Source organism: Mus caroli, chromosome 6, assembly GCF_900094665.2.
Source record: "Mus caroli chromosome 6, CAROLI_EIJ_v1.1, whole genome shotgun sequence".
Lineage (NCBI taxonomy): Eukaryota > Metazoa > Chordata > Mammalia > Rodentia > Muridae > Mus > Mus caroli.
In genome coordinates, this window is record NC_034575.1 from 37,010,386 (window position 1) to 37,027,742 (window position 17,357).

The 17,357-nt window shown below is 40.2% G+C and overlaps 2 protein-coding genes across 2 annotated transcripts; both read left to right on the forward strand.

The window, feature by feature from the left end:
* The first annotated feature begins 1,935 nt into the window (after window positions 1–1,935).
* On the forward strand, window positions 1,936–2,817 carry LOC110297113 (taste receptor type 2 member 143). Its single transcript, XM_021165897.1, has one exon. The coding sequence runs from the start codon at window positions 1,936–1,938 to the stop codon at window positions 2,815–2,817; it is 882 nt and encodes a 293-aa protein (XP_021021556.1).
* A 4,078-nt stretch (window positions 2,818–6,895) lies between these two features.
* Tas2r60 (taste 2 receptor member 60) lies at window positions 6,896–8,000 on the forward strand. The gene has a single exon (XM_021165863.2). The coding sequence runs from the start codon at window positions 7,008–7,010 to the stop codon at window positions 7,971–7,973; it is 966 nt and encodes a 321-aa protein (XP_021021522.1). The 5' UTR covers window positions 6,896–7,007; the 3' UTR covers window positions 7,974–8,000.
* The last annotated feature ends 9,357 nt before the right edge of the window (window positions 8,001–17,357 follow it).

Below are 17,357 nucleotides of genomic sequence, written 5' to 3' on the forward strand. Positions count from 1 at the left end.
AAACTGGGCATTTACATCCGCCTCCAGGACCCACAGCTCAGAGAGACCCTCATGGAGGAAGTGATAGAAAGAATATAAGGGCTGGGTGTAGAGGGCTACTGTGAGACACACATGATGGATGGGCCATTGCACGGATGAAGTCATTGCAGCTGTGGTTACCCATGCACAAAACCTTCAAGGTACTCAAAATTTCAGCACGGCTAAACGGGGGTCATAAAACCCCACCCTTAGCTGAGAAGCTAATTGGAGAGTCATTTTTCTTCAGAGATGTGACCATTGGTAGGTTGTTGTTGTAGTAGTGGAAGGCCCCATACCCATATCTCCATGTCCATATGAGAAGTGCTAATTGAATTTAGCTATAGCAAGCAAGCAAGCAGGCAGGCAGGCAAGCAAGCAAACTAAAAAGTCTGAAGATATGAAGCTGTGTGTATGCATGGAGACATGTTGAGAGTGTTCTGAGGGAGTTGTAGGAAGGGAGTGGATATTGTCCAGGTTTTTGAGTGAAGAGGCAGGATACTAAGGGCTCTTCAGGAAAACAGCTTTAATATGCAGGCTCAGATGAAGTCTTGTTTGTAACAAAACTGATTGATGAATACAATGATTTTTTACTTGCCTCCATTAAGTTGGTAACGTAACTCCATTGGTTATTTTATAACCTTTTGGTAGGGTTCTAACAATAGCCTGGATGTGGAGGAAGGGAGGGGCACTTGGGAGATGTAGCAAGGTCTCACATGAGTATCCTGCCAGAGTCTAAATCACATGGCTGTATCTCTGTCCTTCCATCAAGGTCTCTGGGAAGGCTTATTAAGCAAGGATTGGGTTGCAGGAGAGATGTGGTCAAACTTATGTGTATTCAAGGATATTGCTTGGCTCTTGTGGCTATTTTCTTCTTTTCTTTTCCCTGGTTATCAGGAGCCATATCATAATATGATCAAAACACATTGAACCCATGCATGAAGTTCTCAAAATAAAAAGCCATTCAACATTTCAACATGGATTGGGGGTGGTGGTTCTGAAACCCCACTCTTTACTGAGGGGCTGTTTTTATCTGAAAGATGTTGGGGGATGAAGAATCATTGTTCTTTTTTTTTTTTTTTCCAGACAGGGTTTCTCTGTGTAGCTCTGGCTGTCCTGGAACTCACTTTGTAGACCAGACTGGCCTCGAACTCAGAAATCCGCCTGCCTCTGCCTCCCGAGTGCTGGGATTAAAGGCGTGCGCCACCACGCCCGGCGGAATCATTGTTCTTAATGTGTGTATGTGTGTGTGTGAATGTGTATAAGTATGTATGTGTGTGTGTGTGTGTGTGTGTGTGTGTGTGTGTGTGTATGTGTATAGATAGCCTGTACTTGGTTGGATGGTCCTACATCCAGGTATATTCAGGCAATGCCAATTGGATGCAACAGGCTACTAAAACCAGGAGCTATGAAGAGGGGAGGATGTATATGTGGGTGCTGAAGGAGTGGAAGGGGGATTTACGGTTATACATACATACACACACATACATACATACATACATACATACATACATACATGTATGTGTGTGTGTACTAAAGAATAAATGAAAATATTGTAAAGAAAGAGAGGGAGAGAGAAGGAGAAACACTCTTCAAATTAGGGGTCTCTCCAAGCACTCCATAGTGTCTCCTGCCAGCATTTGCCTGCACCTGGCTGTGGAAGAGTAGGCAAATACAGGTTATGCAAATTGGGACAGGAGTCATTGAACTGGGAGTGATTTACATGTCTAGAGGGACTAATTATGATCATTCACATCTCAGGTACTGGAGTTTTGCTGCTAGGTGGGCTTATGCATGAATGCCGGGTGAGAGTTTCACTGTTTTTGATCCCAAGAGTGGTTTGGCTGGAGATTCTGTTTTCCCCTGTAGCAAGTGTCTCAGCGCTCTGGAGCCTGTCTGAACAGATCCACCCTCAACAAGATGCCCTCCACACCCACATTGATCTTCATTATCATCTTTTACCTGGTGTCATTGGCCTCTATGTTGCAGAATGGCTTCATGATGATTGTGCTGGGCAGAGAGTGGATGAGGAACCGGACACTGCCGGCAGCTGACATGATTGTGGCCTCTCTTGCTTCCTCCCGGTTCTGCTTGCATGGGATAGCCATCCTGGCCAACCTCTTGGCCTCCTTTGATTTTTGTTACCAAGCGAACCTTATTGGCACCCTCTGGGATTTCACTAACACTCTCATTTTTTGGCTTACTGCCTGGCTTGCCATCTTCTACTGTGTGAAGATCTCCTCTTTCTCCCACCCTGTCCTCTTTTGGCTCAAGTGGAGGATTTCCCAGTTAGTTCCCAGGCTGCTGGTGGTATCTCTCATCATAGGTGGCCTGTCAGCTGTCATTTCAGCCACCGGGAACATCATGGCCAATCAGATGACCATCTCCCAGGGTTTCCATGGAAACTGCACTTTTGGTCACATGTCACTGGACTTCTATCGGTACTATTACCTGTCTCACTCAGTGCTCATGTGGTTCACTCCTTTCTTCCTGTTTCTAGTGTCTGTTATCGTGCTCATGTTCTCACTGTACCAGCATGTGGAGAAGATGAGGGGCGACAGGCCTGGGTCTTGGGATCTCCATACTCAGGCACATACCATGGCTCTGAAATCCCTTACCTTCTTCTTCATCTTCTATATCTTTTTTTTCTTGGCCCTGGTAATTTCTAGCACAAAAAGGAAAAGTCTGCAGAGTTACTATTGGGCCAGAGAGGTCCTCATCTACACAGGCATCTTTTTGAACTCCATCATCCTGGTGTTTAGCAACCCCAAGCTGAGAAAGGCCCTGAAGATGAGGTTTTAGGATATGTAGGCTGCCTGATCATGAGCTTCGAAGGCCTTGGACCAAAGGTGTCTCTGCTTGCAAGTGATCAGTATCAGTGCTGCCACAGATCAGCTCATTTTCTTACTCCTCTTTAATCTCTTCCATGTACCACATGTTCTTCTTCTAACTTTCTGTGTTCCTGTTGTCCCCTTCATTTATGTTAGTTCCTGGTTTGAGTTCCAAATCACCAAGGCATTTCTTAGCCAAAGGCCTTTGTTCCTTGGAGGCTCCAGTGACTCTCTATGAAGGCAACCCAAATCATATTCTTCAAGGCTCATTTGTGTCTGTACTCCACTTTTGAAGACACGTGACCATTATCAGTTGTTTTCGGGGCAAGGATTCCTGCAGACCTTGTGACCCCAGCTGTCCCCCTCAGCTAAGTCCTGACTCTTTTCAGTAGCTTTCTTCTACCTTTCTCCTTTTCCTCCCTTTTCTTTCTTTCTTCCTTCCTTCCTTCCTTCCTTCCTTCCTTCCTTCCTTCCTTTCTTTCTTTCTTTCTTTCTTTCTTTCTTTCTTTCTTTCTTTCTTTCTTTCTTTCTTTTAACCCATCTTCACCACCTTTATAATGTGTACCCTGACTAAAGCTGATTCCACCACAAGGCCCACTTCAGACTGATCTAGGAGCCTGAGGGCAGGAAGAGCTTGTGCTACTGTAGGTCCCCTCCACAACTTCATGTCCGATGGAGTTGCATTACATGATGTGAAAAGATTTTTAGGTTTTGGTCAATGAAGACAGATGGAAAGCAAAGGAAATTCTTAGATCTTGTTTTGTTTTGTGCTTGTGCTGGCCATCCAGCCCAGGGTATTTCCCTTGCTAGATGAGGACTTTAAGATGGAACTGTATCTCGGGTATTTGAAGTGACTTCCTTTGAAGCTCAAGCTGGTCAGAATCTTCCTGCCTCAGCCTTCTGAGAACATTGATTATAAGCAAGAGCTAAAGTACATGGCAACTGTTAACTTTGAGAATCTCAGTCCTCCTGTTTGTGCTTGCTTAGGGGTATTTCCTGGATGCTGTTGCTCAGGTTTGCCTTCTTCAGACTGGAACTTGTGAAAAGTGACATACTGGGAGTGCAAAGAAAAATGTGGCAATTTTAATGTCCATTAATTTTTATCTTAAATTACTATTTTTGTGTGTTTTACTATGTACATAACACAATGATGAAGCAGGGCATGAATATATTTAATAAATATGCATATGGCTGTCTGTGTCTTCATTGGTTTAGGCTCTGTATCAGAATATCATAGACTATGTGATTATTTCTCAAGGATAGAATGTGTGGTGCCAGCATGGTTGGGCTCTGGTGATTGCCTTCTTTCTGGTTGCAAGCATTTATCTGTACACAAATAATAGCAGAGATATCTGGCCATACCTACTGTAAGTGCATTTCTTTTAAAATTACTGTGTGTATGTGTGTGTGTGTGTGCGCGTGCGCGTACACACGCTCGCATGTGTGCGCATGCACACACTCACGGGGGGTGCTAGGAACCAAACTCAGGTTCCCTGAAAGAATAGCAAGCACTAAGCTCTCTTCAACCGCAAATCCATCTTTCTGATATAGATAATTGTGTTTTTACTTCCCTTGCTATTGCCTTACTCTTATAATACATAACACTGTACTTTATTCGTGCTAATATTGCTGAACTACGTGTGTTGGGAGAGATGCCACATGACACAGCAGGATTTCAGAAGACAGCTTTCAGAAAGATTTTCTCTTCCTCCATATGGGTCTTGGAGATGGGACTCAGGTCGTTAGGCTTGACAGCAAGTACCTTTCTTTACTAAATTGTGTCACTAACCCCTCTGGAGCTGTTTAAGCATTCTTGGGATGAACAGGACATTACATATCATTTAAAAAACAGCAAGCAGGACACTGTTTTCTCTTTTAATCTGTTCAGTGCAGAGTTGATCATTTCTAGCCAGAACAGCTATTCTAGATTCTTATCAAACTATTTTTATATTTACACTTATAAAAACTATGAAAAAATGAAACTATCAGTTTTGTATCAACCTGAAAGCTAAATTTAAATAGGAGAAAGCAAAGTGCCACAAATCCAAGCAGTGATGAAAATCACCAGAGATTTTGAGGCAGAAGAGGACACATACTGCTCTTGTAGAGGACCCAGGTTCGGTTCCTAGCACCCACACAGTAGCTCACAACCATCTGAAACTCCACTTCCAAGGGATCTGATGCTCTCTTCTGACCTTTCTGGGCAGCAGACATGCACATGGCACATATATGCACATTTATGCAAAACACTCCTATATGTGAAAAAAAGTAAATATTAAAAACACACCATAAAACAATTATGTATTTAAATAAAGGTGATTACTCATCTTTTTTAATGAATTTAATTTACACATAATATATGCACAGTAAATGTTTGTGGTTTATGGTTTCTGTGTGAAAGCACTTTGACAGCAACTAATTCCCTGTTCTAGCCCAGTGCTTTTCATAGCATTATCTAAAAGGAGGCTTTCAAAGAGTTGTTAAATCAATTGAGGTTAATTATACATCCTTAATCTTATGAGGCATCGATGGTCTAGGAGGTAGAAGGAAGGGATAGAAGTTTTCCATACTGTGAGGTTTGTGACTCCCCAAATTCCAGAGTTCAAAGACCCAATTTGCCTCATTTCTCTAAGTTTGAATAGAAAATGGTCGAAACCTAGCCAAAGAAACTAGGACACAACGAAGGAACTTGAAGCTTATCTGATACCACCCCGCCCCCCACACCCAGGCTGGTGGTCAGCACTGAGGTTACAGATTGTCAGTCATGCTTGGATTTTTCCATGATTGTTGGGAGATAAACTAAGACTCTCATACTTGTGTGGCAAGCACTTACTGAGCCATTTTTCGAATCATAGTAATTGCTTTTAAAATTTTAATAATTTCCTTGTGTGTGTGTATGTGTGTGTGTGTATGCATGCTCTGAAAATCATGTTCATGTAGAAGCCCGAGGGCAACTGTGGAGTTGGTTCTTTTCTTCCACCTTTGTGTGGTTTCCAGGGAAGGAACTCAGGTCTTCAGACTTGTTGGCAGGTACTTTGAGCCACTGTGCCATTTAACGAGCCCCATGACTTTAAAGAAAGAGCGATCTAGCTGGGATCCATAGTTGCTAAGGTTGAAGCAGATAGAAGTGTAAATTACGTTGCTAACTTGGTGAGAGAGGTTGGTCTTGGCACTAGTGCAGCTCTTGCTTTGCTGCTGTGACTTAGGTGTGATTTAGATATGGGTCTTAATCTGTAACTTGAGATAAAAGAAAACTTGTTTCTTTTATCTATTCAATTCATCTGATTTCTTCATGCAGCCAAATCCAGACTTCAAGGAAAGTCTGTGCATTAGAACAAATCCTTTTCATATTATAGAGGTGGGCATAAAGAAACGGATGAGCTCCCTGGCATGCTCAAATTCTTACAGCAAGGAGTGGGGATTGGGTTAAAGCCTGACTCTTGGCCAGGGCTCTCACTGCTTATCCCATTGGTTTCTAGCTATCTTGGTGAGATGCCATTACGAAACTCACTGCTAACCAAATATCGTCGATATTTTTGTTAGAAATTCCCTGCTTCATTCTCTGTAATTGCCTCTTCTGCTCTATTCTGTTATGCCGAATCCTCAACTGACTAAACATTGAGCTAAACTTTCCCAGGAGGGGTTTGGGTCTGAGTCTGTCTCGCTGTCAAAGGGATGTTCTTATTGTACCTCTTTCATAGGGTTGCTGTAAGAACTAAATAGTTTGAGGATATCTAGAACAATGTCTAGAACCTAACAATCACCTCTTACCCCCATCATGGACATGAGCTCCAATATTCAGTAGGATGCATGCCCTGTAGATTTTATTACCAAGCAGCCCCAGGTGTGTGGTCTTAAGTATCAGTTTAGAGAAGCATAACTGCCTATGTAAGAGACACCATATGCAAGGGCCTGATACATTATTCACATGGATGTTGACAATGGGTAGGGGATAGGAAAGAGAGCAGGCAAATTCACAGGCACGAAGGGGGAGACTTTGGAAACTTAGCCTTGGCAATATTTGCATCTGTTCTGAAGAGAAGAAACCTTTTTGTCCTTCTTAGAGAGCCTGCATTCTCACTCTGGCTTTACTTCTCTACTTAGAGCTTGTGGAGAGACAAACACATTGGAGAGACTTCTTAGAGCAACAAACCACCCTTCATGGGACCCATCATGTCCACAGGAGAAATGAGCACAGGCCATACAGTTCTCGGATGTCAGACTACTGATAAGACAGTCGTCACTTTATTTATCATTTTAGTCCTTTTGTGCCTGGTGGCAGTGGTAGGCAATGGATTTATCATTATAGCACTGGGCATGAAATGGTTGCTCCGGAGAACACTGTCAGCTCATAATAAGTTACTGATCAGTCTAGCAGCCTCTCGCTTCTGTCTCCAATGTGTGGTGATAGGTAAGAATATTTATGTTTTCCTGAATCCAACAAGCTTCCCATACAACCCTGTAATACAGCTCCTAAATTTAATGTGGGACTTCTTGACTGCTGCAACCATCTGGCTCTGTTCTTTGCTAGGTTTCTTCTATTGTGTGAAAATTGCAACCTTAACCCATCCTGTCTTTGTCTGGCTAAAGTACAGGTTGCCTGGGTGGGTACCCTGGATGCTGCTCAGTGCTGTGGGGATGTCGAGCTTAACTAGTATCCTATGTTTCATAGGCAATTATATGATATATCAGAACCATGCAAGGAGTGGCCATCAAGCTTGGAATGTCACTGGGAATAGCTTAAGACACTCACTTGAGAAATTCTACTTCTTTTCTATAAAGATAATTATGTGGACAATTCCCACTGTTGTCTTCAGCATCTTCATGAGTTTGCTCCTCGTATCTTTGGTAAGACACATGAAGAAGACTTTCTTGGCCCTTTCAGAACTTCGGGATGTCTGGGCACAGGCCCACTTCAAGGCTCTTCTTCCTCTTCTCTCCTTCATCGTCCTTTTCATCTCCTGTTTTCTGACACTGGTACTCAGTTCTGCGAGCAACACACCGTATCAGGAATTCAGGTACTGGATGTGGCAGGTGGTGATTCATCTGTGCACAGTGATACATCCCATTGTTATACTCTTCAGCAATCCTGTTTTGAGAGTGGTGATAAAGAGGGGCTGCTGCTGAAGCATATGGGGCAACCTGAATGGCAGTGGAACAGAAGGCATGAGAGCAAAGGACACAATTTCTTTCTTTTTTTCTTTTGTTGTTACATTTGATATCTATTCCCACTTTATTACATGATATATGAATAATGTTAGTGCATAGGATTCAAGGTGGGCTCCAAGATTCTGAAAATGAGCTAGTGTCACCATGTTATCTGTGAGACTTGATGTCACCAAAGGTCCTGAAAGCTATGGCATTCCCTGTAATATATGTATCTCTTGGATATTAAAAATATTGGCTGGGAACTGGGTGAAGAGACCCCGGCACACCACAGGATATTTCCTGTGCTGAGTGAGACTGGAGAAGATGCTTGGAACTTCCTTTTGCCTCTGGATGCATCCTGTAGACCACCCTTTCCTTTTTACTACTTTACAGAACTTTAGCCATTTGCCATGGAGGTTTATTTCTGTCTTCAGAGACAAAGCTAAGACACTCCCTGATTTGAATTCAATAGACAGACCTCGGTGTAGTTTGTATTTGGGTACAGCAGTATGTGCAATCCTGAATGCTTATATTCTCAAATGACTTTCTGAGACCCATCTGAAAGTCCAGGCACTTGGATCTGTTTATTGTTGAAATTCTCTACAACGGCCTGGTTTGTGAGTCTTTTCTGTAAATGTCAAGGTTGTGGGTCATATTTACCTTCCTTTTTGTTGATACAGAAATGTACTGAAGCTTTTGATATGGGAAAGATCTCCTATATTGTTCTGAAACATATGTTTAAGAGCAGAATGGCTCTTGGTTTGATGAGGAACTGCACATTGCATCTTTGCTTTTAATTCCTTTCAAGTCTTCGCTATCCTGCTCAGTTATCCTTTGAGCAGTTCAAACAGACATCTCTCAATTTCAGGTCTCGTTAACATCGCTCACACAGCATTACTTTCTGTTTGTGACTGCTCCTCTCAGCTCCTCTGCATTAGAAGATAAACCCCTGCTTTTGGGTTTTTCAGACTGACATTTGTGCACCTAGCCACATTTCCCCTTTCCAGTCCTTCAACTAAGACAACACACAAAGTTTCAGCCAGTTCTTCCTTATTACACTTCTCTTCAACAAAAACTCTTCCTTCTAACATTTCCTTTCTGAAAAACAAAACCATCCCTTCCCATAACTTCCCCATGACTGGCCATCTGCCAATCAGCCACTTGCTGTGCATCCTCTGTGGTCTTTCATGGAGTGCCTCTGATACTCACTTTGAAGTGTGTTTCTGTAAGGACACAGTTTGCCTATTCATTTTATATTATCTCAGCCTTCACTCTCCTGTAGTTTTTGGTATATGACTCTTTTGATAGCAAATGGTTTCTTAAGAAATTTGACTTTTTTTTTTTAAACAAAAGTTCTAAGTAGTCTTTGTAAAGGGTTAAAAAAAGATTGTAAATATGGTTAACTTGTTATTATCCAGGCCCTTTATCTTCTGAAATCCAATCCAATCCCTCTCCTTCCAGCTGTCACCACTCACACAACATCATGTTTGCCCCAGGCAGGGAATTACCAAAGTCCAAACCTGTATTTTCTCCCACTTGCTGTACATTATCGCCTGACACTTCACAAGCACTTCATACATAAGAAAGCTACCTTTCTTTCTTCCTCCTCTCTTCTATGTCCTTTTCTTGTTTCACTGCTAGCTCTCTCCATTATCCTGGTGCCTTTATTATGCTACCACATTAATTAATGGGGAAAGTCAGGCTTCTGACTTTTCATTCCCCATTTGCTATATGCATAAAACCAGCATAAGGACAGCATTGTTGACATGCTGGTGTGGACAGGGGAAATTACACATTGTTCCATTCCTAGGTGAAGAACTACAAGTGGTTAATTAGTACTGAGAGAGGGACACTCAGTTGTCTCCAGGGATGAACTCCATAAAGGTTGTGTAATCCCAAGATGTCAGCCCCGGACATGTATGCATATGAACAAAACTGCATGGACTGTAAGTTTAATATATAAATATGTGGTGTGAAAAGATCAGGAATTTGGGATTGGGGACAAGGGTAGAATTGGAGGTAGAAGATGAAGGGACAGGAGTAAAGTAATTGCATTATTCATAGCCCTGTTTAGTTTTATGTTGGTTTGAGAGAAACTAGAGTCATCTGAGAGGAGGGAACCTCAATTGAGAAAATACCTCCATAATATCTGGTTGTAACCAGGTCTATAGGGCATTTTCTTAATTAGTGAAAGGGCCCAACCTATTGTGAATGGTTCCAGTCCTGGGTTTGTGGTCCTAGGTTCAATAAGAAAGCAGGCTGAGTAAGCCATGAGGAGCAAGCCAGTAAGCAGCACTCTTCTTCCATCAGCTCCTGCCTCCAGGTTCCACCCCTGCTTGAATTCCTGTCCTGACTTCCTTCATGCCAAATCAGAGATATGCAACTGTAAGCAAGATAAACTCTTTCTTCCTCTAGTTGCTTTAGGTCATGGTATTCCATAACAGCAATAGCAACTCTAAGTAAGACACTCATGTGTGAAGATTTCAAAAGAAAAAAGGTAAAACCATTCATTAAAGAATGGAGTAATGGAAAATGAGCCCAAGGTGAAACTGATGAGGTGATCAGTGAAACCAATTCCTGAAGTGGGAAATGATTAAGCCTTAAAAACAAAAATGCAAGCAAAAGGGAAAAGGACCAGTTGGGGAGATGGCTCACCAGAAAAGAGTACTTGCTTCAAGGGCATGAAGAGCTGAGTTCAAATCCTCAGCATCTACATAAGAATTTGGGTGTGGCCACCTCTGTGCCTATGGCCCCAGTATCCTGTAGGGCTAGAAAAGGGCTTGCTGGCAGCCATCTTAAGCCAAGGTTCACTGAGAGACATTGTTTCAAGAGAGTAAGGTGGAGAGTGATAGAGTGGAACACCTGACACCCCCTCCATCTTCTGTGAACTCATACACATGTGAAAACACACACACACACACACACACACACACACACACACACACACACACACACTCATTTGTTGTTTTCCTACTAGCTCCATAGCAATATATATATATACATATATATATTATTATTATTAAATTTCTACTTGGTGGTCTTAAATAGATCATCAGTATTTAAGATATTAATTATATTAAAAATTTCTTCACACACACACTTTAAAAAGATTTATTTATGTTTATTTATGTGTTGGAGTGTTTTACTTCATGTATGTGTGTACCATGTGTGTGCAGTGCCTGCAGGAGCCAAAAGATGGCATGAGACCCTTAGAGAACTGGAGTTGCCAACAATTGTGAGTTGCCATGTAGGTTCTGGGAACCAAATATGGGTCCTCTTCAAGAGCAGCAAGGGATCTAAACCATTGAGCCATCGCTCCAGAATCCTATATGCTTTTTTGAGGTACGGTCTCATGTAGCTCAGCCAGGCAGACCTATTATGGGGCTGAAGGTTACCTCTTGTCTTTACTTCCAAATGCTGAATTGTTTTTATATTGGAAACTGGAAATTGTTAAGAAACATTGATTAAAAAGAAATAATACAATAATGGCTTCTTAGATTGTTTCCAGTATCTGTGTTGATAATTATGTTTGAATTGAAATATTTCTCAATATGACCAATAAATTATCAATTATGAAAGAAAACAATCTAGCCTCAGGCATTCTATTATTGCAACACTAATTGAACTAAGATGACTACCATTGCCAAACCAATCTCTGGAAGGCATAGCTCTGGTCTATTTCAAGAATACCTAACCATATCTTTGTACCTATCAGACAAAACACAGACCTTTGAATTTGACATTCAAGTACCTCAACAGTCTGATAGCAGCTTCCAGGAGAACCCTATGTTTCAATGAATTTGGATTGTCATTACGACGATTGAACCTGAAGTTTCCTCTCTGATGCTGGCATGTGTTCACTATCACATGTGCCTGTCAGAATTGTATTCAACATTTTGCCTTTTTTTTTTTTTTTGACTTTTAAACGGTGGCCCACATGCTTCTGCCTCAACTGAAGCCTTTTTGGATGCTCCCCACGGTTTGATCTTTCTCACTTTTGAGGATACCTAAGTTGGTATTCTCCAGTTGTGACCTGAATTCTATCTATTTCTGTTACTTGTTTGCTGTATTCTCTCTAGGAGATATTAACTTCTTGAAGGAATGGGTGATTCATGCTTTTGCATGTGTCCTCTGCAGTGCTTATAAGCACTTGTTGCCTTAAATAGATGGACCACCGCACCTGAAAACTAGGTATGACACACATACATTTGCTTGCACATTTATATGTGGGCTGTCTGTGACTCAATGCCTAGGTTTAAACTATAACCCTTTTACTAAGTCACTGGCTTGCTTTCTAAACCTTTGTTTAATTTTCTATTTGAAATATGTACTATGAGGAATAATAAATGTAGAGGTGAGAGTGAATGTACCATTTTCTGATGTCATTCCATCCTTCTTTATTATACATTAGTGTGTTGCTAAGCAACGGTGCACTATAGGGGTATTAGGTACTTCATATCACATCTACATGAGAAGCCAGTTCTTGCCTTTGTTACTGACCCAGACTTCTGCAAAGGGCCTAAAAAAAACCTTTCTTTGATCCTTTTAGTTTTCACATCATTAGCTAAGAGAATTCCGGAATCCAAATGACCTCCCCACAGAGACAAGTTCCTTTAGAGCTTGAATATATAGAAAAATACACAAGAAACAAAATTTGTTGCATTTAAGAATGCCCAGTGATAATTTGTTATTATCATCAGCTTTTGTTCACAGACCAATATTTTTGCATATATTACACTGGTAACATTAATCATGCTCACTTATTGAGTATATAGTTTGTATAAGTCATGAGACTAGAATATTAACTTAGATTTTTTATATGCTTGAATATTTGTTTACTTATTTATTTATATGAATGTTTTGCCTAAATGTATTTAAAGGCCAGAAAAAGGCATCACATTTCCTGGAACTGGAGTTAGAGATGTTTGTGAGCTCTCACGTGGGTGCTGGGAGTCAAACCCAGGTCCTCTTCAAGATCAACAAGTACTTTAAACCACTGAACCGTCTCTCCAGCCCCTACATATTTGACTTTTAAATATCTTAGCAAAGTGGAAATTGCAGTTTAGTGGTATTGGTGTTATGGCTAGTCAGTAGTGAAAATGGAATAATTGACTGGCTAGGGGTGTAGCTCAGTTAGAGTACTTGCCTGCTATGCACAAGGATTTGAATTTGATTTTTCAGGACTGAATGGCCATCACTACAGACAGTACAGAAGTGAAGAACCATGACAGACAAAGCATTGTGAGCCATGGGCAAAAGGACTATTTAACAGAACATCAGTAAATTAATGTTCCAATTTGGAAGAACAAAAACGAAGTCATTTCAGTATAATTTCAAAGTATATGATATTTAATATAAACTTTGTCTAAAAATTTAAAGCTCAATTTATTTTTTACTAATGATCTCATTTGTTCCCTATATTTCATCCTATAAAATGCTATCTCTAAATTTTAAGGATCCTAATGTGGTTTGTAATCCTCAGGAGGCTGAGGCAGTAGGTTGCTATTAGCTAAAGCAGCCTGGGCTATATAGTGAGTTCCAGGTCAGCCTGGGCTACAGTGAGATACTGTGTGAAGATAACAAACCAATACATCAATCAATAAAAAAGAAGTGAATAATTTAAGGAAATGTTTCTATACACTCCCCATTGCATTGATGCTGTTATACAGTCTGCATATATTCTTCAATTGCTTCAAATAGAGAAACTCTACTTTCTTAAGACAAAGGTCAGAAATGTCAATCATAATGAATATATTTTCAGGACAGTCATTACTACTACTTACTATATGAATAAAACCTAAGAAAATCTGTGTGATCATTGCCAAATATCCTAGAATACTTGAAAAAGTTTTATACTAATTTTTGATAAACACAATACATTTAGTAATATAAACATATTTATATTATCTGAAAACTCTCAGCATGTTTATTGAATCTAGAGACGGTCTTAAAAGCTCAAAAAATTATAAGAATGACCATAACTGCCACTGTTCTCATTTTAGAAAATTCCTAAGTTAGAGAAAGAAATTAGGTAATAGGTAATGGAAATGTGAAGGATAAGTTTTTAAAAATATTTATTTATTTGTTTGTTTATTTTATGCATGTGAGTGTTTTTCCTGTGTTTATATTTGTCCACCACATGATTGGCTGGTGCTCAAGAGGTCGGAAGGTCATTAGATTTCCTGGAAGTGGTGTTAAGAATGCTTGTGAATTACCATGTAGGTGTGGAGGACTAAAACCAGGTGTTCTTAAGTGCTGAGCCATCTCTCCAGCCCAGAAAAAAAATTTTCAATTATGTATATGAAATTGCATAAATATATATGGACAAAGTCATATGGGCAAAAGCATATGAACAAAGTCAAAGATTATCATGGAAGTTGAGTGAAGCCTAGAGGAAGATGAAAACTAGACAAGCTCTCTCCTATCTTACAAATTATTGTATAGTTTCACTATTTAAAAAATATGCATAAATATCAACCCATAGAAAAGTTAGTCCAGGACAGCAAATCTGTATAAAAATAATAGTTTAGTATAAGTTCAGTGTGGCTTAAACTACAATTTCAAATCAGAGAAAAATTCTGTCACTGATGTTTAGAAAACAAGATACCTATCTGAAAAGAAATATCTTCCTTATCTCAAACTGTAAACAGGATAAACTCCAAATGTATCAGGGATTTTAACGTCAGAAATGACACATGATTGCCAGAAGAAAATGGGACAGTAAACATCTTTGAAAAGCCAGGGGTGTGGAATGTCTCTTAAACTCAAAGAAGCAATGATTGGTTTATAGCAGTGCTGGAAAGATGGCTCAGCAGTTAAGAGCACTGGCTGCTCTTCTAAAGGACCCGGTTCAATATCCAGGACCCACATGGCAGCTCACAACGGTCTGCAATTCCAGTTCCAGGAGATCTGACAATCTCACACAGACGTTCATTCAGGCAGAAAACCATGTACATAAAGTCATAAATAAATAAACAAATTATTAAAAAATATTTGTATGGCAAAATGTATAAAAATTACTAAACATCAAGTTGGGAGAATCTCTACCATCTGTATATATAAAAAAAATCAAAACCTTTAATCTTCAATTTATAAACAGGTCTTAGAAGTAAAAGGAAAATAAACAAATATAAGAAAAAAGAGAGCAAAGAATGAATGTCAAATTCACAGAAAGAAACAAAAGAGATATTTATAATTGGGGAAATGTAAACTTAAGAAGATTGTAGTCATACTACTTAAAAACTATCCATCTGTCAAACTTCCTAAACATTCACCAGATTTTCTTTTGTGAAGTTGTCAAGGAAACACTGCTCGTATACGTTGCTGATGAGAGTATAAATTGGTACGATATGTACAAAGGGTAATTTGGCAATATGAAATTACGCCCTTTGATTCAGCAATCCTTCTTCGGAGTTTGCTGTGGAGCACGCCTCTTCATATAGTTCATACCTCGCCCTCCCAGACCTGCTGTGACTGGAATCAGCAATGAAAGAGGTGGGGCCTGGTTGTTAGCAGGCTTGCCAGTGCTTTGTAAGGAATCCATTGTAGGATCTGTAGAGAAAGAATGATTTGTCTTCTAGGATTGGCAGGAAGAGCTAACTCTGATGCTTAGGAAGACCTGGCACAATGAACAGGTCTATAGCGCTAGTTTTATTGGAATACACTCATGTATGTCCATCTCAGTTTTCTGGGTCCTGCTATCCCCAGATTGGTGTCCTGAGTTTTTCAGAGCATTAACGTGACACCAAAACTCAGCCATTCCCTATGTGGACTCTTGTTTTGTGTCTCAGAAATCTCAAATTTACAATCATGTGTGAAAAGAGATTTCTTTTCCAGCATGGCTTTATCTGGATCTTGCATTGGACTTTAGAAGCTCTACACTAATTCTTTTCTCTTTGCCACATTTGTAGTACAGTCAGAGTCACAACCTTGCCATCTGTCTATCCCAATAGCACAAGAGTGCCTTGTACATGCAGCAGATGTACTGGGTTTGAGCTGATTCTAGGGGGAATGGTAGGGTGCTTCCCTTAAAATAGGAGAATATAACCTAAAGTAACAGCCATTCATTTTAGCACACTATCTTCAACATATAGAACACACAAGATCAGGAAGCTTCTGAGGAGTGATTTTGCTGAGCATTATTTCCAAGAGATCCACACAGAGAATCTTGATGTAGCTCTAGAGTATGTTATCATGGAGATCTTGTTTCCCAAGAACACTACCAGAAAGTGACACAAAAAGAGTCTTAAACATTCCATGACCTCCACCTAGTTATTTTATGTATCTGGTCCTAGAAGGCTAGGGGGTAAGGAAAAAGTTGCGTTTGGTAGGAATAATTGACCATGGTCATCATGTGGAAAAGGGGCTATGAGGAATATGTACCACATTTATGGGGCCACTGAGTCATCTCTTGTAACTTTTGAAGCTCTATCTATTGTACATGGGCAAGCACAGTTGACATTGCTTATAAAAGAATATAACTAAAGTCTTGGACCTCTGAGAGATAAACATCCGAGAATGGTTTATACTAGTTTTAGATGTTACATCCAACATCAGAGTAGATATCTATAGTTGGTTTTATTAAAACCCTCTTTGTTTCTGTAGAAGTTTCAGCCAGCCAGAGTTGTGGGAGAAGCTATAAGAAGATGGAGTGAACCCATTGTGTTAGTCAAAACTGAACAGTATCCAGAGTAGGTTATCCTTTGAGCATCCTCTCAAAGTTGATGGGCCCTACTCAATGTTGATGTACTCGTCATCTTCATCATTTCACTGTTGGACTTTGCTGTTGCTTTGTGAGAGGTGCTTTACCCAAAGGAGTTGTCTAGGAGATTTTTCCATACACTTCTTTGTGAGGATCTGGGGTGATGTCTATCTGATGCAGGATGATACTAGTATAGTTCCCATATTTTTGGATGAGACAAACTTTAAGGATCAGTCTACATCAAAAAGGATCAAAGAGAATGTTTATTGACTATGTGATAACCTTGTATATTGTTTAGTATCTTTCAGAGTCCTATGCCTCATACTTTTCTGTGGTTTTCATTTGAAAGTAACTCTTACACATATCAGTTGTTCAAATGTCTCTATCTCATGATTTGTATCTGAATATGGAGCTAAGTGGTTCAGTTTTCATGAGTAATGTCTTTTATCCAGACATGAATATCTCCTTTTTACGTATCCATGTGACTGCCTATTTCAAACCTATATCCAAATCAACATCCTTAGCTGGGCATGGTGGCGCATGCCTTTAATCCCAGCACTCGGGAGGCAGAGGCAGGTAGATTTCTGAGTTCGAGGCCAGCCTGGTCTACAAAGTGAGTTCCAGGACAGCCAGGGCTATACAGAGAAACCCTGTCTCGAAAA

Coding starts and splice junctions, on each gene's coding strand:
- LOC110297113 (XM_021165897.1), top strand. CDS start 1,936: ATGCCCTCCACACCCACATTGATCTTCATTATCATCTTTTACCTGGTG.
- Tas2r60 (XM_021165863.2), top strand. CDS start 7,008: ATGGGACCCATCATGTCCACAGGAGAAATGAGCACAGGCCATACAGTT.